This window comes from Pseudochaenichthys georgianus, chromosome 6, assembly GCF_902827115.2.
Source record: "Pseudochaenichthys georgianus chromosome 6, fPseGeo1.2, whole genome shotgun sequence".
NCBI classification, from domain to species: Eukaryota; Metazoa; Chordata; class Actinopteri; order Perciformes; family Channichthyidae; genus Pseudochaenichthys; species Pseudochaenichthys georgianus.
In genome coordinates this window covers 24,620,525-24,646,429 of record NC_047508.1, presented here as the reverse complement: position 1 = coordinate 24,646,429, position 25,905 = coordinate 24,620,525, and the positions used below count along the sequence as shown (strand labels likewise).

General features: G+C 41.6%; 2 protein-coding genes across 4 annotated transcripts; one reads left to right on the top strand and one right to left on the bottom strand.

The window, feature by feature from the left end:
* The first annotated feature begins 457 nt into the window (after positions 1 to 457).
* On the top strand, positions 458 to 17,893 carry nfat5a (nuclear factor of activated T cells 5a). 3 transcript variants are annotated; one of them, XM_034084278.2, is made up of 12 exons: positions 458 to 804; positions 6,337 to 6,465; positions 9,811 to 10,420; positions 10,584 to 10,767; positions 11,853 to 12,043; positions 12,154 to 12,326; positions 14,205 to 14,339; positions 14,453 to 14,505; positions 14,602 to 14,734; positions 14,942 to 15,126; positions 15,219 to 17,403; positions 17,505 to 17,893. In XM_034084278.2, the coding sequence occupies exons 1-12, from the start codon at positions 732 to 734 to the stop codon at positions 17,879 to 17,881; spliced, it is 4,428 nt and encodes a 1,475-aa protein (XP_033940169.1). In that variant the 5' UTR covers positions 458 to 731; the 3' UTR covers positions 17,882 to 17,893. The 3 variants fall into 3 exon arrangements, with proteins under 3 accessions (XP_033940169.1, XP_033940170.1, XP_033940171.1); XM_034084279.2 differs by lacking the exon at positions 458 to 804 and adding an exon at positions 9,191 to 9,253 and having other exon boundaries at positions 6,388 to 6,465; XM_034084280.2 differs by lacking the exons at positions 458 to 804; positions 6,337 to 6,465 and having other exon boundaries at positions 10,419 to 10,496.
* A 4,126-nt stretch (positions 17,894 to 22,019) lies between these two features.
* Positions 22,020 to 25,708, bottom strand: nudt7 (nudix (nucleoside diphosphate linked moiety X)-type motif 7). Its single transcript, XM_034084281.2, has 3 exons — positions 25,150 to 25,708; positions 24,676 to 24,834; positions 22,020 to 22,380 (listed from the first exon to the last, which is right to left on the bottom strand). Exons 1-3 carry the CDS (start codon positions 25,303 to 25,305, stop codon positions 22,027 to 22,029), a joined length of 669 nt encoding a protein of 222 aa, XP_033940172.1. The 5' UTR covers positions 25,306 to 25,708; the 3' UTR covers positions 22,020 to 22,026.
* Positions 25,709 to 25,905: the final 197 nt, after the last annotated feature.

Genomic DNA, 25,905 nt, shown 5'->3' with positions numbered 1-25,905 from the left:
GGATAGCTTTATTTATTTCTAATAGAGAATAATGTTATTTCTTATATTTCTGAAGAGAGTTCTGAAGCCTACCTGTAATGGAGGATCGAATATTGCTTAGAAAAGGATAGACTTTTTTATAAATACAATGTTTGGATAGCCTGTGTGTATTTCTCCAATTCACAGAACTGATTAAAGCTGTTGTCATAACCGCTGCATCAGCTTCGTATTGAAATTATATCATTAGACTCAAGTGACCCATAACGGTTGAAACAAACCATGCAATGTAGCCAAATGACATTACTTTCCCCTGTGATGGTTCACTGTTTCCCCGGCCACAGCGCATGCCCATGTGGGCAGAGAGAGAGAGAGAGAGAGAGAGAGAGAGAGAGAGAGAGAGAGAGAGAGAGAGAGAGAGAGAGAGAGAGAGAGAGAGAGAGAGAGAGGGGGAGGGGCTAGGAGGTGGGCCGACCAACTGTGGGCAAGTGTGTGTGCGTGTGTGTGTGTGTGTGTCTCAACGTAGCACGAAATGTGTCTCCTCGCAGCAAAGACGCTCACATTAACGGGAGACGTGCTAGTTAACGGTTTTTTGATATTTAAAGTTTTGTTTTTGTCATCTTAAAGCTGTGCCGATGTTATACTGTGTAAATTAAACATTCCGCTTGTTAAACGCAATATTTATTGGCCAGGAGCAGCCGACTTCGTTTCTCCTAAAGAGTGTCCGCTTCCCCTCCCCTCGATGAAGCGCTGCGATGCCCTCTGATTTTATATCCCTCCTTAGCTCGGATCTCGACCTCAATTCTCCTAAATCTCTATATTCAAAAGGTAAGCTTTTATTACTTAAACGTTACAATGAAGACAGTCATCTGTTTGGTATGGTTTAATACGTATTATGAATGTCTTATACGCATGTTAAGCTGCTAGCTAGCAGTGGTTAGCTTTTTTTCTGCTGTTAGCAAGCCTAGCTAGCTTAGTTACTTAGCTGCATTTGGCATGTGCATTGGCGATTACCTGGTTGGTTAGCTTTCCATGTCACATGCTTGGAAGATCACCATACACCAGATTACTCTTCTAATGATAACAGTGACACGTTATACTCCATTGATGTGATTTAATGAGTCAATGTGTATTGTGCCGATGGCTAGCATTATGTTAGGTACACACTATGCTCGATCACAGCTACGTGTGGTCCAGTCACTACATTGGTCAGTGGTTTAACGTGTAAAGTCTTACTGGGATTGTGCAAAGGTATGTGTATGCATGTTTAAATCGCTAGAGAAGGACGAAATGTATAACATGCATGTTGTGTGTATCCTCCTTGTCTGATTTTGTTGGGTGACAGTCCCTCTGTTGTTTTGGTTTTTGTGTGGAATTGAGCCAGAGTTGTCCTCCTCACATTCTCTGGTTTCACAGAAAGAATGCAGTCACTGGCACTTTCAAGCTGAGGGCATGGCAGGCTGCCTGCCAGGATAAGGGGTGCTGCCACTGGTGCCACATGTAATCTATAATGGGCTTTGGATACATGCCAACTGTTGTGTTATTATTAGGTGGGTATTACTATATCCATAAGGAGCTAGACTCTCGTTGTGTTCAGCTTGGTTAGTGGATTTGTTCTGGCTTTCAGCAGCACTTTGTCTGCAGGTTAATTTCCTCCCTGTTAACAAGGGTATCAACTTCATTTGTAGGGAAAGTGACTGTGATTGTGGTATTCAACACTGCCATCACCATCTATCATGTTATTGCTTATTCATGAGAAAGCCTTGTATGTTGTGTACTGAACCCTAAGTGGTAAACTGAGATGGATGGATTTATGCATTTTGATAGGACACAGTAGTGGACCCAAGGGTTTCCTGTTAGTTCACCACCTGGTCTTAGATGTTGTCCACATATTGATGGTTAATAGTGTTTATACCGATACAATCATTAGCTGCCTGCTGTTGGACCTGCTGTTCTCACATCTGTCTTTCTGCTATGTATAGGATGCTCATGAGCTATCAGAAAGCACTGCTATGTGACCCTGAAATGCTCAGTTGAGCCTGCCATATGGTCACACTGTATCACATGATGACCGTTTATTTATATCTCAGCAATTGGGTGTGTGCTGGTCAAGGTAGCAGAAGTGCTCATCAACGATCTAGTGAGAGACATCATGTATCAGACTGTGAGAGAGTGAAGGGACAGCTGGCAAAATTGTCTTTTGGCATGCCAGTAAACAATAATACACATTTAGTTGGTCCCATTTGGGTTCAAAATGAGTCAAATGTGAAACCTCAAAAGTAAGAATCATAATGCATCTATAATGATACCTTTCCCCTCTGTATTGCCACATTTAGTTTAGCAAGACTTAGTTATTGACATCCAACCTTAGGAGGAAGTATGGCTTATTATATTTACTTCGGATCTATTACCTCTACAACTCACAGTATCTTGTTACTCTGTCTAAAATATGCCGTAATGAAGAAAATGTGTCCTCCTTGGACACTTGCCAAAGGGTTACATATTTGATATCATCAATATTTATTTTGCTTCAACTTCAAGGAGAAACGTTATGTGATTGTACATGTTAATTTTAATGGCTATAATATAATATGACACAGCTTGTATATTATCTAATTTTGGTCCACTTTTCAAGTGTTTTAATTTAGATGGAAGGAAAATCCAGAAAGATTGTCTTAGTCAGTCTTGAAATAAGGAACTTTTACATCAACTTATCAGTGTGTGGGATCAGAATTCACTGTGTTGAACTAATGTGGACATGTATTGCAGCTCTGCAGTTTTGGTCCAACCACAGAATGACAAAATAGTGTAGAATCAGAAAAAGCCTTTTGTTGATTGTCATTTATTGTTTTATTTTATGAGAACAAACCTACCATGTCTAGAATTCAGCGTGTGATCTGTGAAATTACTTGATTTGTGTGTGGTTCTTCCGTTTTATTATTGTTCCTAAACTTAATGTATTAATTTCTGTCAGTCGCCTGAGACGTATAAGAAGAAATTATCCTTTTGGAACATGCTGCCTCAAAAATTTGATTGACACCTCCATGACTGTTCATTACTTCACTGCACCTTTTGAAAACTTGTACAGTAGTTAAGTTCACGTTATAAATACCATTAAAGTTTGTGTTTTAGAAAGATTAGATATATGTATAGCATTTCTTTCTGTATCTTTAATTAATAAAGTGTCCAGTCATTCATTGCCAGTGCATTTCAAAGTCAACCGGGATGGTGTAAATAGCCCAAAAAAGGCATTATTTGTGCTTTGAGTGCAGTGAGAAGCTCATTTTTCTGCACTATGACTTGTGCATTTTGTTACGAGTTCAAGAGAGTCATTAAAGGAGACATTATTAGGCACTGAGACATATTCTTGGTCTGAATATCTTTTTTCATTTTTAACCAAAACAATGCCCTCATGTATTGTCTATTCATCTGTCATCCCCCATCGTAGCCACAAGCCAGCTGCAAAGAATAAACATGGAATGGTGACCTTGCTGTTTGGCAAACCTATAGGCATGTGTAATGTGAGCAGTGCATAACTTTGAGATGAGGTCATTTAATTGTTGTAAGTGTAGGGTTAACTCGGCCCGCCCCATAGTTGACTAGTATTTTGCTAGCTCCCTTTTTTTGGGCATATTTGAATGAGCTTGTCGAGCTTTGCACATACAGTTTGTCATCTTACTTCTTATCACACCAAACCTCAATCCCAGAACATAGTCAGTGTCCCATTTTCAATTGGTAGAAAAATAAGGAAAGCTAAGCTTCATATTTCATTTCAACTAAGGTCTTTGAGTGAAGACATGCATTTTATTATCTTTTGTAATCAACCTCTTTCTGAAGGTTTCCTAAATCAATCAAACTTTTTGTTTTACAATGTTTACACGGTTCAAAGTAAAGCCATTTCTAAACTAACCATAAAACCTTTTTTGTTTTGATCTGTACTGCAAGGATGCGTGGTAAATCAGAGGAAGCACCTCATTCTATCCAGAAACAAAGCCACGCCACAGTGTATATACAAACACTGTTTTGCCTACTGCTCCCTCCTGGGCAGTCTGCTGCATGAGTGAATTCAAAACACTCAGCCAGACTGTACTTTTACAAACCCATGGAACGCGAATGATTAAGTTTGAGTGTCTAAGATAAGTAGACTAAATATTATTTGTAACTACACTAAACGTATTACTGCTGATGAACAAATACACTCAATGTGTGGCTAGCAAATGCGGTTGATAAGCTCAGTGGAATCAGTTATTTTCACATTGAGGCTGTAAAATCTGTCATGTTTCACTCATTTGGGCAGGTTTCGCACTGGATTTCGAGAATGTATTAAAATTATAAAGTATGCAGGGAGGAAACATATGCACGCAAAATCTATTGATTCATTAGAAATACGATCTCAATTGTAAGTTTAGTTGCTCCTGTATCAAACAAGCAAGCACTTAAGGAGAGGGAGTGTCCCATTGAGACCTGCACAGTAACATAGTTTAACCAGTATTTACTCCTTTGCCTCCGACCAATGCAATCATCCCACCTGGCTTCATGACCCTCCTCCTAAACTTGGCTGGTTGTTAGGCGACTTCTGCATCTGCAGGCATAGTGTGGGTCTGTGAAAGGTGACCACCAAATGTGTTCATTATGTGAAAGCTCTGGTTGCATATGAATGGGCTCCAGGCAGGTTTAACACACACTCAGTAGACTCGCATCATGCACACATCTCCAGTGTGAAAGGAGTAATAGTCAGACTCAGCGCTGAGGTCATGTCGGTTTGCCAGTCAATCTGTGATGCATCCATGCACAAAGACTCTCTTCACACCACGAACAAAGCACAACAGACAGTCAGACACAGATGGAGGGTTTTTGTGAGGGTCATGCATACTTTGCTGTTGACTTCAAGGCCATGTTATCTTAATGGCCACTGTCCAAGACACACAGGTTTATTGGAATATTTTTGCTCGTTATTCTATTTTAAAAGTTGTGAAAAAGCATTGTCACGGTTTGTTTGATTTAAGTAAACTACAGTACTGTAGCCCTTTGTGTGATGTTGTGTTGTCACTGCCTCAACAGCGTCGTTGACATCACTAGTGCGAGATCATGTGGCTCGTCAGTTTTACCGTTCTGCTGGTGCTAAGTCATGGCTGAGTATCAGGTGACTACACAAGCTGGGTGCTGCCGATGCACAGCTGAAATATCCATGTCAGGGTGTTGATGGGCTGCTGTTTCTTAGCAACCAGACTGCTTAATCAAGTGTTTATCTGCCACCGAATACAGTTTTTTCCACTGTAGCTGCAGTGGTTGGTTATACTCTTGTAGGAATCATTTCTCCATCAAATATTAAGGAATGTCTCTGTGGGTCTTATTACATTAAATTGCATGGGAGGATAATTTAGTTTACCATAGGATAGACCATGTTATGTAACTGTCTGAAGAAGTATCTTTTGTATAAATGGGAGAAAAAATAAAACTTGGATCATGAGACCCAGGTTTGCTTTCAGTCCCATCCAAGGAATGCTCTGGCCAATTTTTGAAAATAAACAACAACAACAAACCTCAGTGAGATATAGACGTATAATTACTGAGAACAAAATACATTATGTTTGACACAATTAAAAGACTTCGGCAAAGATAAAGACTGTATTCAAAATGAGAAGTTGGGTCTTTTTGAATTGAGTTCAGGGCCGTCTGAACATTTGTGTGGTCAGCTGCACTGGCTTCAGTTTCTGGCCAATGATAAGGGGCCTACCTAATAATCTAGGCTCGGTGTTCAAGGGGTTTAACTTGTGTGCATACCATCTCAAGTTACTGACAGCAATAGCAGATAGTTCTATTTTTAAAAATGGTGAATTGATTTGCCATAAGGTGTGTGCATTTCAATAGCCTCCAATTTCTGATCCAGCTTATGTAGGGCTGGGAATTAATCTTATATCATACTTTTATAGTCTTTTCATGAAATCATAAAGGTTTAATCATATTTTATAATGTATTGATGCACTGTAATGTTGCCTTTATTGATGATATCAAACACGTATTAACTCAAATGCCTTAAAGAATCTGATGGGAAGTTTTTACAGTATTCTATTCACACAGAAATATACAAAAATAAAAAGCTGTGTCACTATTTGTTTTTTGAATTACCAGAAAACATGCAATGTTGTTATATTTGTTGCAATCCTGATATAAATTAACCTATTTGTTTAATACAATTTTGGCCATATCACCCATCATTAAGGTCAGAGCTTCTGAACTCTGAGCCAACAGAGACATTTGTGAAGAGAACCTTCTTTTTAGTTACACGATCCTGTAACAAACTATTTATTATCTGTTTCAGACCCTAATGTATCTCTTCCTGCTCATTCTTTATCACAGAGTCGGTATATGACCTCCTCCCCAAAGAGCTCCAGCTCCAGCCGTCGTCCATCCAGACAGACCCACCCACCATGAGCCAACAAAGTGGGGGAGAGGCGGGATCTCCCCCCTCTGCAGCCGTGGCTTCAGGTGAGCTACCTGCTTAGTCCATGAAAACCATGATCCGGGGTCAGTTTCCCCTCGCCAAACTACCCCCAAGACAGAAGGGGGAGAAAGTGGAATGTCTTTTATCAGTTTCTGGGGGCAACTTCACCCTTTCACCAGTTTCTGACATCAAAACTGTTTATTTGCATATTATATGAGCTTGTATAGTTATATCTTAGCTACGGTATTTTAATACTGAAATAATTTCGATTTTTACTTTGGTATATTATGGCTTTCGTCTGATTCAAAATCCTACTGTGCTTCACATCAGGGGTCAGTGTTTATCGTGGAAGTGAAATTTGAAAGTGGGACGTTTTTTACATTTTAGGATTATGAATTCCTCTATTATAAACAGGGTGTCCGCGGGGTCTTAAAAAGTATTAAAAGTTGATAAATCAATTAAGCGAAAATTAAGGCCATTAAAAAGTATTAAATGGCATTTTCCAAGGTATTAAGAAGGTCCACAGCAACGACAACATGAAACACCCTTTAATTTACTGAAACAACATGTCGGGAAACCCCCTCAAGGTGGCCCCATGCATAGCGTGCCATAAAATGCTGCTGTGGGGGGGGGGAAGAGAAGCAGGAGAACACGCCTCTACCGCGGAGAATAAACAGAAGGGCAACCATGACAACCATGCTCCGGGGTCTTCTTCGCTGCCTTTGGTGTATTTTGTGGCAGCAGCAGCGCCACTTACAGGCCTGGCATATGTACTACAGCGTTTCCAGCATTTCCAGCGGTCTAGTGTGAACGGACACGTTAATGAATCGAATGCGTGTGAACTGTGAACGGAAGACTTTTTTGCGTTTGCGTATGCGTTTTACTGTATGTGTCCTCGTGGGGCCGGGGTCTAAGTCAAACTATATCCGGTCACAGAGATCTGCTATTTTAAAGTAAGGTCAACACATATCGACCCTAAATATAGTCTATATTAAGAACGAGAAAAGTCTTAACATATATATCGTTTTTTGTAAACATATGACAAATGTGTGAGGGTGATGACGTCAGAGCATCGTCCTATGTGCCGGGCTTAGCCCCGGACAGCCCTAGCCCAATTTAACCCCTGGGTATTTGTGAGGGAGCTCCTATATGGCATTACCCCGCTGAAGCTCACCAAAGTTTAATATATTTCATAGTTCAACGTTTTGTCAATTGTTTTGTTTATTGGTCAAATACTGGTTTCTGAGGAGTTTTACTGGAATGAAAGAGCACAGAGTACAGAAGCAACAAAGCAGCATACTGCATTAAACCTGACCTTCACAGAGAGGTTAAAGTTCATGTGAAGAGGAGGCTTTAGTAGTCTGTCTGCACTCTGTTTAGTTGTGCTATCTTACAATCAATATAGTAAATGTGAGGTAAAGTGTATCGCCAATGTAACCGGTTAGAACTCGAAGTTGCGATGAGGTCTTAAAATGTATGGAAAGGGTCTTAAAAAAGGTCTTAAAAGTATTACTTCAGGATTCCTGCATTCACCCTGATAAAGCAAACCCCAATTAGTGAATTTGTTTTGTATAATATCTGAGTACCTTCTGTCTGTTGGCTTGTTTGACATGGGGCTGTTAGGTACTTTCTTATTATCCGAGCAGCATCCTTGAATTTGTGTTGGGTCTATTCAGCTCTGCATCTCTTCACCTAACCAGTTCACTTTATAAAACTGGAGGGCTGAAAAGAAAATATATTTAAGAATCGCTAAATGTAGGTTAAAGTCCAACCTCCCTTATAATCTAACTAAACTATACCATCTAGTGGCAGTGACTATAAGCTATTCTCAGTAGCTTCTAAGTAATGATAGTCATTCCTAATCCTCTCTTCCTGGAAAGCTTTGCTCTAAATAACAGCTCCAAGAAATGGCAAGTTCTCAATAACAGCATGCTAACATAGCTTGTTCTTTTTAATTTCACCCTTTTCTTTAGCAGCACTTACCCATTACATGCTTATGCTTTATTTATTATTTTCACTTTGCTTTTTAGACCGGTAAATAGTACAGGTTTCCTAACTTGTAGAGATGCAGCGTAACCAGTAGTGTAAATCCTCTCCAGCATCCTTTTATGTTATGGTATTAGATTGTGTTCCAGAGTCTGGAGTTTAGCACTTCTGGATCAGTTTGTCTCTCTGAAGTTGCCTGAAACAGTGCCTGAAACAGCCTATGCACATTTGTCATTCACACACTGTCTTTAACACGCTCATACAACAGTAGGTCATCGGATAATTGATTGAGGTCTCAAACTTTTGTTTGTGATCAGCCGATATTCTCAGTAAATATGAAGGTTCTCTCTCTTTATGAAACAGTGAAGTTGCCCCTAGCAATCATTGGACTGTCTTAAATTAATTTAGCAAAATATGGTCTGATCTTGGATCATGGTTCACGATGGCCAACATCAGCTAAAAGCTCTGAAGGAATTCAGTCTGGAGTGTTATCTAAAGAGCCAATTAACTGGTCTACAGTGTTTGAGAGAGCACTTTTGTTAACGCTACCTTTAACTACCCTGTCTGACTCAGCTGACCCTAAGCAGTGCTGATCAAAAGCATGACTACTGTTATGTTTGTCAGATTATCATTAACCTAATACTCGTGCTGTCTATAAATGATCAACTTCAAAAGTTACTCCTTCTTCAGTTTATGAATTCATCCAATTTACTGATTGACAGAAGTTGAATCTTGAATGATCAGCTCTCTTGTTGCTCATTGGCTGTCTCGTTTTTATTGCAGGAAGTTCCCTCTGAGGCAGGGAGTGTCTGCATATAAAATGGTCTGCAGTTCACTGCTCCATAGGTCAGAGGCTTGTTTATTCTGTCTCCATGGCTACGCTCAGTCCCAACCAAATCTTCCAATTGGCATGCGCAAACTACTGTTTACTACTGAATGCACATTGCACAAACTGTACTGTAACCCAGGCAACCCTGGCAAATTTAAATTTGGCCTTATTACCAGCTTCCAAATTTGGCTGTACTAGAAAGTTTGACCAGATTTGTGTTCTGTTTCTTTCTGGCAATGTGTATGTAACAATTTGTAGCTTGCTTTTGTTTTTGTAAACAAAGCATGTCGGTTTTGTCACATTGATTTTAATTGAGAAAGGTTTCGTAGGAATCAAAACCTTGTGGGAGCTAAAGTACCCTTCTCAACTTTAACTTCAGAATATTTGATCAATGCTTGACGGCTCTCGCATGCACAGTGAGAGCATATAACCCACTACAGACTGTTGAAATTAGAGTTGGGAAGAGGGGAAATCAATACAAATCATGCACAAATGCAGCTGCTTGAATGGCACTGCTAGCCTGCACTGCGCCGAACATCTCAACTAACTTATGTATCTGTATATACTACCACAGATGCCACCTATTCCACCTCGAGCCCCTTGGCCTCCTCCTCCCTGGCTATGGGAGCCCCGTCCTCTGGCTCTTCTACCTCCTCCTCAGACCATCTCAAGGCCCCCCAGCATCTCCACTCCACTGGAGAAGATGGAGCTGCAGAGATTCAAGGTATGGAGGGTGCTGTGTCGGCCCCCAGCAGAGGAGCAAACACTGCAGCAGGAGACATAGGGTCAGCAGTGTTGTCAGGGCCAGGAGTCCAGCAGCCTCAGAACACCCCGTCCAAACGGAGGCCTGTGTTGAACATATCCCCCCCGCCCGAGGACCTGTTTGACGACAGCCAGATGTCCTGCCAAGAGGAGCCTTCAGTGTCCGCTCCAACGGGTCCAGACTCGGAGCATAGCAGCAGCATGTGGGCCGACGACTCTGTCTCCAACTTCAGCTTGATCAGCTCCGTCTCCTACAACGACAACACAGAGGTGCCGCGCAAGTCTAGGAAACGCACCCCCCGCCAGCGGCCTGGGCCCAAACCTGCCCATCCAGAGGACAGCATGGACGTGTTCGATGCTGACAGCGCAAAGGCCCCTCACTTTGTCCTGTCCCAGCTGGGCACAGACAAAACCAGTCCCAGGTGGGATGACCCTTGCCCAATGCCCATTCTGTCCGCATGTTAACTCAGAACTCCCATGTCCCTTTTTTGGAATACAGTTAAGGTCATTTAGTTTTGTTCTGTCTGGGATAATATCATTTCTTGGAGTCTTATTAATGTTATGTTATTTTTTGTTGCCTTGCAGCTCTCTTGAGTCAGGAACTGCAGTGAAGGGTGGGTCACTGTCTACTCAGTACCCCCAGAGGAGTGATGGGAAGGAGCTGAAGATCCTGGTGCAGCCAGAGACCCAGCACAGAGCTCGCTATCTGACCGAGGGCAGCAGAGGTTCTGTCAAAGACCGCACTCAGCAGGGATTCCCCACTGTCAAGGTGCAAAGAAGGCCACAGGAAACATCTTAACACCTATGTGGAAGTGACTGAATAAGGCCAAAACTACACAGGACACAGTAGAAATATCATGCCTGTTCAAACGCATCAGAAACATTAGCTAACTAACTAATACATTACATTGCATTTAGCTGACGCTTATATCCAAAGCGACGCATTAGCACATTTTTGTTTCGAGCTATTGAGATTTATTTCACAATGGTAGCATTCTGTATTCTGAGTGGTACATAATTATCTTACAAATCAACACCAGACCTAATTTTCTAAAGGCTAATAACTTTAAACTAGATCATACTGTGGTGACTTTAGCTCTTACTTATGAATTTCTGCAGGAAAGTGCCCTTTATTCATCAATAAGGCACTTAACCCTCGACAGCTCCACTGGGGCTGCTTAGTGTCCCGCAGATTAAGCTGGCTGTGTTGAGCAGCGGTGGGATGTAGCAGCTCCAAAACTTAAATAATGTATCAGATGTACATTTGGAAAGGGCAAATAGAAACAAAACCCAGACATTAGCACTAAAGGGTTTTCTTTTTTATCATGGGCACAAAACAAAAACTTTTTCAGTAGAAGCCAAATACTTGTAAATATGTAAATACTTGTTTACACTATATTTAGAGATCAAGGCTGTGATGATCATATGGTTATGAATGAAATGATAATGCTAGATAGAAACAGCCCATAAACCCCTCTATGTGAAGGACTCAAAAATGGTGTTGGCTGCCACTTTATCCCTAATATCATATGACATTAAGATGTGTGTTACACTTTATTTACGGCTGATTGTTATAAACCTCCTGGGCCATGGGAATGTCCCATGTTTGACCTGTGCACAGTGTAACACTAGGATTAACATCCCCACCCTGTTAAAAAGTTCTACATCAAGATGGGATCTCTTGCAGAACCAAATATCAAGTCTATCTCTTTAAATGTCCTGAGGCTTATTATGTCTTCCCGCTTGAACATGTGTTTTTGTGTCCATAATAAACAAGAAGATATCTGCGAGTGCCAGTGTTTTGAGGGTCAATTAACAGTTATTTACACACAATCGCTTTTGCTTTGTCCCCAGTTGGAAGGTGTGAATGAACCAGTTGTGCTACAGGTGTTTGTAGCAAATGATGCCGGCAGAGTGAAGCCTCACGGTTTCTACCAGGCATGCAGAGTAACAGGGCGCAACACCACTGCCTGCAAGGAGGTGGACATTGAAGGCACCACTGTTATCGAGATCCCCCTGGAGCCCAGCAGTGATATGACACTCGCGTAAGGGGGGAATATTTCGTGGAAAAGTATCCGATAATACTTCAGTGTTGATATTTGAGAAGTTCCTTGCGTGCTTCTCATGTGTTCTTCAACCCGTGGTGTTTCTGCAGGGTGGACCGTGTAGGAATTTTGAAGTTGCGTAATGCAGACGTGGAGGCCCGTATCGGTGTGGCAGGTTCCAAGAAGAAGAGCACACGAGCCAGGCTGGCGTTCAGAGTCAACATCCCCCAACCTGATGGATCCGTACTTACTCTACAGGTCACCTCTTCACCCATCCTCTGCAGTGAGTAGTGAAAGTACAATAAGGAATACAAAATGATCTCCTAAAAGCAACGCTTATCATTAGTCTGAAGCCAAAAACATAGGAACCACCAACAGGCTTCATGAGGTTAATTCAAAATAATGATTTGATGTGTTAAGCTTATGGACATGGAAACATTGTTCTCCTCAGATCATAGAGAACTGTCTGTCATTTATTTTTCTTCAATCTTCCAAAAGAATAATCTAGATGCTTCAGTAATGAACAATAACAGGCCCATATCAAACCTGCCATTTCTAGGTAAAATCATTGAAAAAGTTGTTTTTCAACAGTTGAGTAATTTCTTGCATTTAAATAGTTGTTTCGATGTGTTCCAGTCAGGCTTTCGTCCAAACCACAGCACCGAGACTGCTCTTGTAAAGGTCTTCAATGACATCCACTTAAACACAGACAGTGGCAGAACTTCAGTGTTAGTATTATTAGATCTCAGTGCTGCGTTTGACACTGTTGACCACAGCATATTACTAGACCGACTGGAAAACTGGGTGGGACTTTCGGAAACAGTTCTAAATTGGTTTAAATCCTACTTAAAGGATAGAAACAACTTTGTTTCTATAGGTAAATACACATCTGAGTTGACAAATATGACATGTGGGGTTCCTCAAGGCTCCATCTTGGGGCCTCTTCTCTTTAACATCTACATGCTACCACTGGCTCAGATAATGAAGAACAACAAAATAAGTTACCATAGCTATGCAGATGACACACAAATTTACGTAACAATTTCACCAGGAGACTATGCTCCAATTCAAACACTGAGTAAGTGCATTGAACAAATCAATGACTGGATGTGTCAGAACTTTCTCCAATTAAACAAAGATAAAACTGAGGTAATGGTCTTTGGAGCCAAGGCAGAACGTTTAAAAGTTAGCGCTGAGCTTCAGTCTGCAATGTTCAAACCAACAGATAAAGCCAGAAATCTAGGTGTAGTCATGGACTCTGACCTGAGTTTCAACAGTCACATTAAAACAGTTACTAAATCAGCCTACTATCACCTAAAGAATATATCTAGGATTAAAAGACTAATGTCACAGCAGGATTTGGAAAAACTTGTCCATGCCTTTATCTTCAGTAGACTCGACTACTGCAATGGTGTCTTCACAGGTCTCACTAAAAAATCTATTAGAAAGCTGCAGCTGATTCAGAACGCCGCTGCTCGAGTCCTCACTAACACTAAGAAAGTGGATCACATCACTCCTGTTCTGAAGTCTTTACACTGGCTTCCTGTGTGTCAAAGAATAGATTTCAAAATATTGCTGCTGGTTTATAAAGCACTGAATGGTTTAGGCCCAAAATACATTACTGACCTCCTGCTAAACTATGAACCATCCAGATCTCTCAGGTCTTCAGGGACTGGTCAGCTTTCTGTCCCCAGAGTCAGAACTAAACATGGTAAAGCAGCGTTCAGTTATTATGCTCCAAATATCTGGAACAAACTCCCAGAAACCTGCAGGTCCGCTGCAACTCTGACTACTTTTAAATCCAGGCTGAAGACTTTTCTTTTTGTCGCTGCTTTTAATTGAACTATTCATATCTTATACTGCACTGTAACTTTTATCCATGTACTTTTTCTTGCAATGTTTAATTGAACTATTCATATTTTAGACTGCACTGTAACTTTTATCCATGTATTTTTCCTTAATGTTTATTTTATTAGCTTTTCTTTTTTAATGCTTAATGTCTTTTTTTTTTTTTTTGTAAAGCACTTTGAATTACCCTGCGTCGAAAAGTGCTATATAAATAAACTTGCCTTGCCTGCCTTGCCTTCCATATGCTTTTTGTCAAACACTAGCTAATATGTCATGTCAGTTTTAATGATCAAACACTTCTGTCATTCTCCAGCCCAACCAGCAGGAGTGCCAGAGATCCTGAAGAAGAGTCTTCACAGCTGCTCAGCGAGAGGAGGAGATGAAGTCTTTATCATCGGGAAGAACTTCCTCAAAGGAACCAAAGTTATTTTTCAGGAGAATATTGCAGGTGCTGAAGCAAACTGGTTGTTCTATTTGTATCTCTCATCTCTATGGATATTTTTCTGAACGTTAAACCTCTGATGGGTGTTAAAAGAAACATATTTTTGTTTGTATTTGCAGATGATAATTCCTGGCAAGCTGAGGCTAAGATTGACATGGACCTTTTCCACCAGGTAAATGCAGCTAAATGACATTATACTCTGATTGACCATCATACATAAGATTTGACTTCAAAGGTGATTGTTCTCATTGATGTCTTGTGTTTTCAGAACCATTTGATAGTGACAGTCCCTCCGTTCCAAAACCAGTCAATCACTTCTCCCGTTTCTGTGGGAATCTACGTGATGACCAATGCTGGTAGATCACATGAGGCCCAGCCCTTCACCTACACTCCAGACTCAGGTACAGCCACTCGCTCAAACTTATCCTAGTCCTATTTTGAGGATGATGTGAGCATTGTATTATACTGTTTGAACCTAAAGTTACCTGTAGTGGTCGTATAAATCATTGTATGAATAAAAGTTACAGCAAATATGTTTCTGTGAGAGGTTGCAAGCATTCATTAATGAGAAACTAATATCTATCCTGTGTTTCCTCCATCACCCACAGCTGATAACTCAGAAGTCCGGACAATAAAAACAGAGGGACCCTCTCTAGTCAGCACGTGTATATTTGATTGCCAGATCAAATCTATATCTTCTGAGCAAACTGACAGCTCTGCTCCTCCTTCCAAACGGCAAGAGGACACACCAATGGAAGTGTCTAGCAATCCAACTCCCACAGATGTCTTTAAGGTAAAGTACAATTCATTCTCAAGAAAGCATGACCAAAATATCTACTTCAGAATTGCAGACTGTAATATATTTTGTCCCCTCTTTTTCCTTAGCCATCCCCTGACCCTCTTGTCGAGGTGCAGCAGACACTGGAGCTCAGCTCTAACCCTCATCCAGGTGGAGAGTCCTTTCAGAGCCCAATGCCCCTACAACCTGAAGACGTGGAGCTCTCCCAGGTGCCCCCTGTCTTTCCTAGCCTTGAGTCTCTCAGCCCCATACAGAAGCAAGACATTAGCCCCACAACCTCGTTCCCAGTGCAGGGCGATACCACAATCCCCCCTGTAACACCAGAAGTCCCTCAGCAATTTCTCAGAGATCCTCAGGACAGCGTACCTCCTGAGAGTTCCAATAGTAGCGGAGTGGTCGTAGTCTTGGCCATGTCCCAGATAGCGACTCCCTCTCAGCCCCAGCAGTCACAGGTACCCCTATTCCCCCAGGATGGGGTGACCCAGCTGGAGAGGGCAGTAAGGGAGCTACAGGCGGGAGGAAACACCACCTTCCAGCAAGTGTTGGAGGCGGCTGTAGCCCAGCAGCAGCTCAACTCTGTGCTGTACAGCCCCACCCCCTCTGCAGACACCCTCCAGCAGCACGTCCAGGAGAACATGAATAGCCTTAGATTGGGAAACACAGATAATACACTATCAACACAGCAACAGCTACAAATACAACAGCAACAGCAGATGCAACAGCAGCAGCAGATGCAACAGCAGCAGCAGATGCAACAGCAGATGCAACAACAACAACAGATACAACAGCAACAACAGATACAACAGCAGATGCAACAAATACAGCAACAGTTTCAACAGCATCCACACCTGCAGCAACATCAAATCCTTGGTAACCTTCAGCAGCAAGGTCTTAGTAACATGCAGATCCAACAACAACAACAACAACAACTTATATTACAGCCACAAGACCAGCAGCAACTGCAGCAGCAGCACATTATAGAGAATATTCAGCAGCAACAACATCTGCAGCAGAATCAGCAACAGCAAGTCCTCAACAGCATCCAACTTCAGGATCAGCAACAACAAAATCAAATACTTACCAATTTACAGCAACATCAGCTACAGCAGCAAAATCAAGCGTTGAGCAACTTGCAACAACAGCTGCAGGAGCAGCAGGTGTTGGAGAATTTACAGCAGCACCTTCAGGCGGAGTTGCTTCAGCCCCAAATCCACTCCGCTCCCCAGGTCCAGCAGCCAGTGTCCCTGCTTCAACAGACTGGAGAGCTGCTCACCATTCAGACCAGCTTCCCAACACAGCCCCCCTCCCACACATCTCCCCCACAGCAGCTCTTTCAATCGCCGCGGCCCCTCGCTGAGACCCAGAGCTCCCAACAGCAGGTCCAGGCTGCCCTGCTCCAGAACACACTGACAGTTCTGACCAGTGGCAGTCTCAGCTCAGGGCAGCAGCCTACAGGGTCAACGTTGTACCTGTCTCCAAACCCTCAGCCCCAACAACAACAACCACAGCTGACATTCATCTCCTCCATGGAGACCTCCAACAGCCAGCCCCAGTCTGTCGCAATGTTTCAGAACCAACCCCAAGCTCAGCTTTCCCAGATGCAGCAGCAGAGCACCCCAATGGAGCAGCAGCAGTCTCCACAGCAGAACCAACAACAGCAACCGCAGCTTCCAATGGGCCAGCAGGGCTCCCTGTTCCAGAGTATCCAGAACCACTCCCAGCCTAACACCGTCCCTCAGAGCCAGCTGTCCCAACCCCAGCAGACCGGTCTCTTGCTCTGCACCACAGATCTTAGCCCCCAGGCTATTCCCCCAACTATTCTCTTCAGCACCCAGACACAAGGCCCTTCCCAGATGGGGAGCATTAGCGTTGGAATCCAGCTGCCTGACCCAGCAGAGCCCATGTCCTTCCAGGACCAGAGCTCCTCAGGCGGAGGAAACGTGTCCTCCGCTGAGAACCGGCAGCAAAGCCTGTTCCAGGAACAGCAGCCAATGCAAGTGGGACTAAGTTCCAGCAGCGTGCAGAGCAGTCAGCCTGTGGAGCTGTTCCTGCCTCAGACCTCTCTGTCCAGTCTGCAGAGCTCTATTGGCTCACAGGAGCTGAACAACCAGGCTCCATCCCCTGGCACAACCATCTTTGTGGTCCAGGGAAGTGTGGGGGTGGTAGCCAACCCTGGCCAGCAGCCCCCGGAGCAGCTTTTCCAGACAACAGTGGGTGGAAATGTGGCTCCACAAGGACAGGCCAACCTGTTTGTGTTTGGCATCCAGAATGGTAAATCTCCATTTTTAGTACAGTAAATCCAAGCTAAATGTAAGTCTTGCCAAAGCCTCTGTTTGGTTATAAGGATTATTTCCATTCTCTCTTCCTCCTAGACTCGCCCCAGCGGCTCAGTTCCTCCGGACCCACCCTCGCTGCTCAGGGCCCGCCTCAGAGCTCCAGTCACATGCAGCCTCTGTTGGACCAGCCACTGGGACAAGCTGCCTCCACCATGCCACCTAACATGCATAGCAGCTTACAGAGCACCCTTCAGGCCCAAATGCAGTCAAGCTTAGAGAGCGCCATGCAGACAAACACACAAACAACTCTGCAGTCCAGTTTACAGGCAACCATAGAGACAAGCCTGCCGACTCCAATGCAGACCAATCTACAGACACAGAGTAGCTTACAGAATCAATTGCAGGCTTCAATATCTGCATCATCTAACATGGATAAATTTGAGGACATACTGGAAAGCCTACAAAAGCAGTGAAAAGTGTTTAAACATCCCTACATTGACCAGAGTGCGTGGTCTATGGTGTTTTGTGCAAATGCCACAACATTTAGAAAACAATTAGATATTTAATAATTAAATGCCCCTTTACCTAAAACCTCAATTATACACTCTTGCAATTATTTGTATTGAATATTTATAATTATTAGAGCCTTCATACATCCATCGTCCTTGAATCAAAGAATCCGCCTTTGTTATTACTCCTCTTGCAGGATCAGAGAGGCCTGTAATAACTGCTTTATCCATCAGTCTCAGCAATGCAGTGTTTTGTTGTTAGTGTTTTTAATAACATGAGTCTATGAGATGATGATGATGATGATGATGATGATGATGATGATGATGATGATGATGATGATGATGATGACAAACCTACCAGGTTTGGTGGAGAAACTGGAAAGGGATAAAGAATGTCAGCAACAGGGAAACGGGAATAGTATTGTCAGAGTAGGCGGAGCAGATTAAAACAGCCAGCGATGAAGTGAATATCAGATTGTGTCAGATATAAACTGAATCTCATTTTGTGAGTGGAAAGACTTCAAGCCCAATATGAGGGGGAGAGATGTGTTTTTGTCTGTTCATCATGTGAATATCATTTAGCCGGCATAACAACAGGGATGAAATATTGTCGCCACTCAATTTAATCTAATGACATGACAGGATATTTTGCAGTTAATTAGACCCTGGTTTTGCACATGTCATCAATTTGACTACTCTAAGAGTAGAGACTGACACATTAAGTACATTTGTAGAATGTTTGCCTCCATAATATGTGCTGCACATGAGCAGACTCTAGTAGAAGAGAGTTTGAGCATTGATCGACTCCACACAAAATAACTCACTCACCAAAATGGTGACCAGTCAATACATTCTGGTATTGTAGGGGCTTCCCCCAAAAAATAAGAGGGCCTATCAAACACTCTCAAATGAGATTCACCCTTGTGATAACTGTCACTTGGCTTTTGGTTCTGGCACCTCCCAGTGTTTTCATAGGCCAAGGTGTCAATACTGGGCTTGCAGAAGCTTTTTGGTGAAATTTTAAGAAGCATTCAACTATGTGTATATATTTTTTGTTTTGAAAAATTGGTAACTTTTACCAATTTAATGTGGATAGAAAGAAACGTTCCACTTGTGAAAATGGAGTGTTGTGTGGTTTTATAAACATTTTATCTCAAGCACTTTATAACCTCTAGATAATCCTTATATTCGTCCACAGCTCTCTACTGACCCAGCTGAATTTGTACTCGGAACTATCCAGTTAAAAAAACGAAAAAAGTAACACAGCAGTTGTCTTTGTAAAGGTAAATACATCTTAATCAAGCATTTTTACATTATTTTTTAGGTCTATGACAACTTTGTATAGGATGTCTACTCACTGTTGAATTCCTCTTTGTATTCAGTCTCAGTGGTCCAGTCTAAACAAACAGCCATTCCCACAAAAGCATTGTCAATTTTCAGTGTTGGAGTGGTAAGTAGGCCTTTGTGTTTTACACACTGACACAACACCCTAAAATACTGATTTGTTTTAGTTGGTCCATGAAATGAAGGAGTTTTCATCGTATTGTTATTTGTACTATTTACTGTCCAATCTGTCACTTGAGACTGTTTTACCTTGTGTTGTGTTAGATATTTAAGTTTTCGTCTCAGTGGTACCGTGTGAAGTTGGCATCCAGTGCCCGTCCCATGTGTTGTGAACAGGGGCTCACTGGTAAATGAAATCTCTGTTACATAGAGGCCGCCATTTTGATCTATGGTGCTATGTGCAGGAATGGTGGGCACTTCTGATGTGATGTTAGTACATAACAGTTTATACTTATCTCTATAGCACTGACAATAATTGTTAGTTTTGAAGCGGCGTTGAGTCTAGAGCTGGCTGTTGTTGTGGGGTCAGACTGGAGCGCACCCAGGCATACCAAAGCTCCTGTTGTGAATCATCTTGTCTCATTCATGTCCTTGCAAATGCTATCATAATGTTTACTCATTCGTACTTACTCATTTAAGTTATGCAGCTCTTACATGGATAGTAATTCAGCATGTTTTTGAGTGCAAGATTTATAAAAGATACGTAAAGGTACTTTGTGTTATGGATCAGTTTTCCTCTAAACATTTCCACCAATTTGATACATTACTCTATTTTTTGATGCAAAATATAACGGCTGTACTTTCCATATCTATAAAAGTGGCCAATTTTGGCATTATCAAAAAGACAATTTTTGAGAATAATTCAAATGTTAGAATAGTGTTACTCACATATGCATTTGTTTACATTTTCATAGTCATACTATTTTTTCCTGCAGTTGTTCGTGATCCGTTTTAAAGTAACTTATCTTTTTTAGAATTTTGTATCCATGTATCAAAAATGCAGAGTATTTTTGTAAAACTAAACTTTTTGGTTTATGCTCATAGCACAGAATATATCATTGCTGGTATGTTTTCCTGAAATGAAGCGCAGGTTTATTGTGAAGTGTGTGACTGATATTAGTAATGTAATTAAGTGGACATCAAGCAAATATGTTGGAACTTAATTATACTGTTTATAAAAATGACTTTACCCAACCTGTATAACATAATACATGGGCTAGGTTTTTCTTGTGTGTGTTTGTTTTTTATGTCATGCATCTCAAATGGCACTTTGACTCATCCGTTAACTGTAGATCAGGTTAGAGCGCAGTAGTGATGTTTCCAAGCATTCCAGTCCTCTTGGGGAGTTTAAGAGCACATGATGTTGCGGAAGAAGTGCGGAAAAGTAATGCCTCTTAAAGCCATACCAACACAGAAAGCCAACCTGTGACTTCAGTTTCATGAATGTACATTTTACCTCATGGTGTGGACATAGAGCTTGCTCTACATCTAACATCGGACCAATTACAGTTTTAAAGAACATATATTTTGAGGCAGAGGGTGGGGGTGGCACCAACTGTCATTTGTATCACCGTACATTTTGTCAGATTGTTTAGTCTTGGATTGTGGTGTAATTTCATGTTTTTTCACGTCCAGTTTCATTTTGAGCAATCCAGGATGCTCAGTCTGACTCTTCGAATAGCCACTTCCACCTGAAAAAAAACCATGTGAAACATTAATTTAAAAGGTGGTGAAGATAGCACACAAATCTTTACAAAATATCAGTTTTGTCCTTCAGTCATGTAATGAATATCCATGTATATTTAAATGTGAAATATACTGCAGGGGTATCTTGAATTTCAATTGTGATGCTTTCAACAGAACTTTGTGTGCCTTGATAACTTAACTGTTACTCTGCTGTGTTTACTGGTGTCCCTTTCGTGTCATAGCTATTTGGCTCCTTGTCCTTTTTATTCTCTAGGACTGTTGAACATCAAGACACCTTTTTGTGATTTAATCTTTATTTCTAAACACAAGCATTACCATAGCCCATACCGATATATTTTATTTGTAGAACATCGTGCAGCTTCACCAGTGAATTGTCAACTTGTTTGTTACTTTCTGTTGAAAATGTTTTTCATGCCTCATGAGATTTGTACATGTGAGGTAAAAGGGACGAGACCGTGGAGATTGTTTTATGGAGAGCTATCTTGTGTTGATGTGCTTGTCAACATTACTATTGTTGCTGTGAACTGCTTGATCAAAAGGAGCAACCATGATAAATTAACTGTTAATTGCCAATAGTGTGAGCTGTATCTTGTGTGTACTCAGTTAGCTCACTTTTCCTAGTTCGCTTTCTATTTCACATTCTCCAACAGTTTTGTTGTATCCGTTCTGTGTAGCTTGAGCTTTAGTATCTAGCCTTAAGACCCCGCAGTCGGGATAAAGGTCAACCCCAGTGTGTTATCATACATCTGAACTATTATTAACGTGTAATTTGCCTTGGTCTGGACATTTGTATACTCTTCTGTTTATATCTGTAATCCTGCTGCTACATTAAAATAATTAATAAAAATTAAAACGTATTTGTGTTTTTGTCCCCTCATAAGTGTATAGCTCTGAAAGTTTTATATATTAATCTTCTCAAGAAAATATTGCACATTACTAAATGTACACATGTATTCTTATCTTCACAAGGCTATACATGAAGGAACAACAATTATAAAACACTGGCTTCAGGTATTTGTATCGGCACAAATGCATTACAAGCATCAAGACACAGCTGGTCATAGTTTACTCGTTCTTCTGTGTAGAACCTGTTGGAAGAAGGATATTGGATCTTCTGGATCAAAAGCAACATGAAAGTCAGGTTTTTTCTTGAGAGCCAGGGCAGCGACCAGTATGGCAAACATGGCAGTGAGGCCCCATATGTGATACTGGCTTCCTGAATCAGGGTCCACAAAATGGAAAGAGTGCAGCATCCCCATTGTCCCGGCAACACCATGGGTGGCATAGTGGTCCTTGTCGCTGGTGAAGAAGTCCAGGGGGACAGTGAACACAGCACTGACCTCAGCTGGGTTTGGACAGGGACGAAATGACTCGTCTATGAAGCCAACCACCGGGGTCACCAACAAACCGCTCTGTTAAAAGAGATGAAAATAGAGGTGGGAGGGGGACATGTGAAATATATGGACCAAAAGCAGCTGATGCGTCTGAAGCAAGCGGCAAACTCTTGGGCAGAGCCTCAAACTGCAGTCCATCTAGTGGCCAGTAGGAGCAATTTCCATAGACCCCATGTTAAAATGACCAACTTTACAGCAGAAATAAACATGTTTACAGTACATAGTGGTTCAAAAAATATATTCTCTGTATAGTTAGATTCCTCCATGACAACTGTGCATTGTTTTATAACAACCCTTTTAGTTATATTAGGTCTTAACGTTTTTTAAGATCTGCTCATCTCATCGAAATAATATGCTACACAGGAGCGGACTGGCCTGTGTGTTCTGCAGAATCACAGAACGGACGATCGTCCTTATTATTATGCCGTTTAAACCAATTATTTAAATTTGTTTGTTGAATTCGGCATCATGTAAGTTGCGCTGACAGGTCCACACACTGCTTCCCCGCAGCGAGGCTCCCCCCGTGCTCCTGTTGCAGTGGCGTTTTTATATGTACAAAAGTGGTGGGGCACAAACAACTTAGATGTCTATAAGCTTCTGCAGTGACGTGCAGTGAGGTTCATGGCTGGTGAGGCACTGACTCTTCAGGTTTACAAATATTATATTTTGACTTAATCAAAATATAATATTATTTTCAACAAAAAAATGTGTCTGATGCTTCGATTAATTTTAAACAGACAGTTCAACAAAAGAATACCCACAAAATGTAATTTTATCATTTACATATTGAATTGTTCTCTCTTAGTAAGATCCCATTTTCAATAAAATGGTGGTCTTACCTTGACTTGAAGATGAAGTCCATTTGCCTATCCTTCTGGACAAAAATCTATTACTTTTTTGTAAAAGTCCTCTTTATCTTCTTGTAGTTTCAAAAGTTGAATCACAAATCTAATCGATAGATTTATGATTCGAAATTATAAAAGTAGGGTAGACATGTGGATATTATCCGGCTGAACAAAACGTGCATTTATCTAACAGGTACGTTTCCCACAGATCTTATTTGGAGCTATTTTCTAAAATCCTATGGAGAAATCTCATTGCTTTTAGGTCGAGGGAAGCCATGCGCAGCTTACTTTTTAATAATTTTTGAGAAAAATCTCTGGAATCCATCGATCTGATTGATTAGCGGAGCAAATGATCAAAATACTACGGAGGGAAGATATTTTCGTTTGGATTACTGGTCTGGGGGAAGCTCGTGTGTGTGTGTGTGTGTGTGTGTGTGTGTGTGTGTGTGTGTGTGTGTGTGTGTGTGTGTGTGTGTGTGTGTGTGTGTGTGTGTGTGTGTGTGTGTGTGTGTGTGTGTGCGTGCGTGTGTGTGTATTGTGTTTGTGTGCATTGTGTTTGTTTCCCGGGGAACACACTCACGAGACACACCGGCTGATGTTATGCCTGCTGTGACGTCAAGTTACTCCATTCTCCGCATGTAATTATGCTGTTACAAGCTTCAAAGTTGTATTTATCATCTGAATTTGCTGAAACAAGTTTAATATTCTGAAAGCCAAGACTTTGTTTATTTGAAACCCCTGCCGTGTTATCTATACGCCTTACATTCATAATTTCAGCGGAGGGAGGGGAACAGCAGAACAGCAGAGTGGCGAGGGAGAGCCGTCTTCTTCCCTTTACAAGCTTCAAAAATGTATTTATCGTGTGATTTTGGAAATAAAAGTTTCATATTCTGAAAGCCAAGACTTTATTTAAAAAAAATGTAAAACATCCGAAATAAAAAACTTTTTTTTTTTTATTATTGGCTCATGATAGGCCCCTGATCTCCGTAGGCCCCTGGGCTTCAGCCCAGGTCAGCCCGTGCATTTAGGCGGCTGAGTCTGTAGACACTAATTAGAAGAACACAGACTAAAACAGCAATGTACAGACGAATCAGATGATTAAACATGATCTTAAAATATATATTTTTTTGCATTTTGTTGTAATCATTATTTGTTTCTGCTCACACTAATGACCAGTCGCCACTGTCCGAGCGTCGAACTCCTCCCGTCGAACTAAAGAGTTGTCATGAACCTTTGTGTGGAAAGTACTGCGGTGTGAATGCGCCTAGGGACTGAAAAGGTTCTCATGAACTAAGTTCTAGTTCAGTTTTTTTTTGGTGTGAACGCACATTTTCGGAACTATACTGGGAAAAGTACTCCGGTGTGAAAGCGCCTTATGTGCAGAATCCTATGGGTGACGTAACGGACACTACGTCCATTTATACAGTCTATGGTAACTTTGAAGTGGTAATTATTTGCACTGGCCTACCTTATTGATGATAGGGACCAGTCTACAGACCACCTGAACATCTTCAGGTGGGAGACCTATCTCCTCCTCGGCCTCTCTCAGAGCTGTGTCCACATCATCTCTGTCACTGGGGTCTCTTTTCCCACCCGGGAAACACACCTCACCAGCACTGGTCCGCAGCTGCAGACACACAAAAGGACTGTTTTACAGCACTGCATGCATAGCACAAAGATTTAATAGGAAATTAGAAATTCAAACAGGCTTTACATGCTACTCTTCTGTTGTGTTTATTTCTCAAAATGTTCTTTGATTTTCAGAAAACTATAAACCAGCTGTTTATTTAACTGGTCCCGACATTTGTATTGTGTTATGCAATGGACTCAATCAGAGACTATTCAACTGAGGCATAATAGCCTACTCTTATACATTTAGATCAAAACAGTTGAAGCAGGCTAACTGAGCTGAGTACACCCACAGTTGACCCTCACTTGTTACCTCTTTTGATCGCAGGGTCATCATGGTGTGCAGCTCTCCATTCTTCACCATCAGTGGGATCAGCACTGAGGCTTTGGGTAGCACCGGTAGAGAAGATAATTTGTTCCCGATGTCAAACTGCTCTAAAATGGCTATGATGTCCTCTTTAACATCCATTGTAGCAGCTGTTTCAACGCAGAAACAGAGTGGAGGACAGGGGGGGGGGAAAGACTAACGGACAAACTATGTAAAAATACTCGAGTACAGCATGAAACTGCGGGTTGTCAGGTTCAACGGAGTCTAAACAATCAAATATGAACTAGTGTCTGGTAATCAGTAACTATGCAGCATGCAATGAACAAGTTAGTTGATCATAAATAAAACTTGAAATAAAACTGAGGTCCATTCGTCCCACATATTCCACGTCACACGGTGAACTGATAAGCTAACGATAGCATTAGGAACTAATGTTAGCAGTGCGTGGTATCTGGGATAACAAATGTAACTAACTAAAATGTCTTTAAGGGTAATTTCGTGACTTCCTGTATGTCATTCGACAGGTAAGTCAAATATATCACTTCCGAGACGTTTCATAACAACCAATCGTCACAGTGTGCGACGAACACAGCCAGTTAGCCAGTTAGCCACAGGCATTGTAGTGACGAATTTGACGTCGATTTCACATTTGTCTCATAAATAGGAATGCAAAGAGTATCACATGGATTAAATGGAAATTGAGTGCCATTTTCACTTACACATGGCCGTATAGAAGCCACA

Coding starts and splice junctions, on each gene's coding strand:
- nfat5a (XM_034084278.2), top strand. CDS start 732: ATGCCCTCTGATTTTATATCCCTCCTTAGCTCGGATCTCGACCTCAAT. Junction 14,340..14,452: donor TTTTCAGGAGAATATTGCAG/GTGCTGAAGCAA, acceptor TTGTATTTGCAG/ATGATAATTCCTGGCAAGCT. Junction 17,404..17,504: donor TGTGTTTGGCATCCAGAATG/GTAAATCTCCAT, acceptor TCTTCCTCCTAG/ACTCGCCCCAGCGGCTCAGT.
- nudt7 (XM_034084281.2), bottom strand. CDS start 25,305: ATGGATGTTAAAGAGGACATCATAGCCATTTTAGAGCAGTTTGACATC. Junction 24,835..25,149: donor TGACCCTGCGATCAAAAGAG/GTAACAAGTGAG, acceptor GTGTGTCTGCAG/CTGCGGACCAGTGCTGGTGA. Junction 22,381..24,675: donor TGGTCCCTATCATCAATAAG/GTAGGCCAGTGC, acceptor CTCTTTTAACAG/AGCGGTTTGTTGGTGACCCC.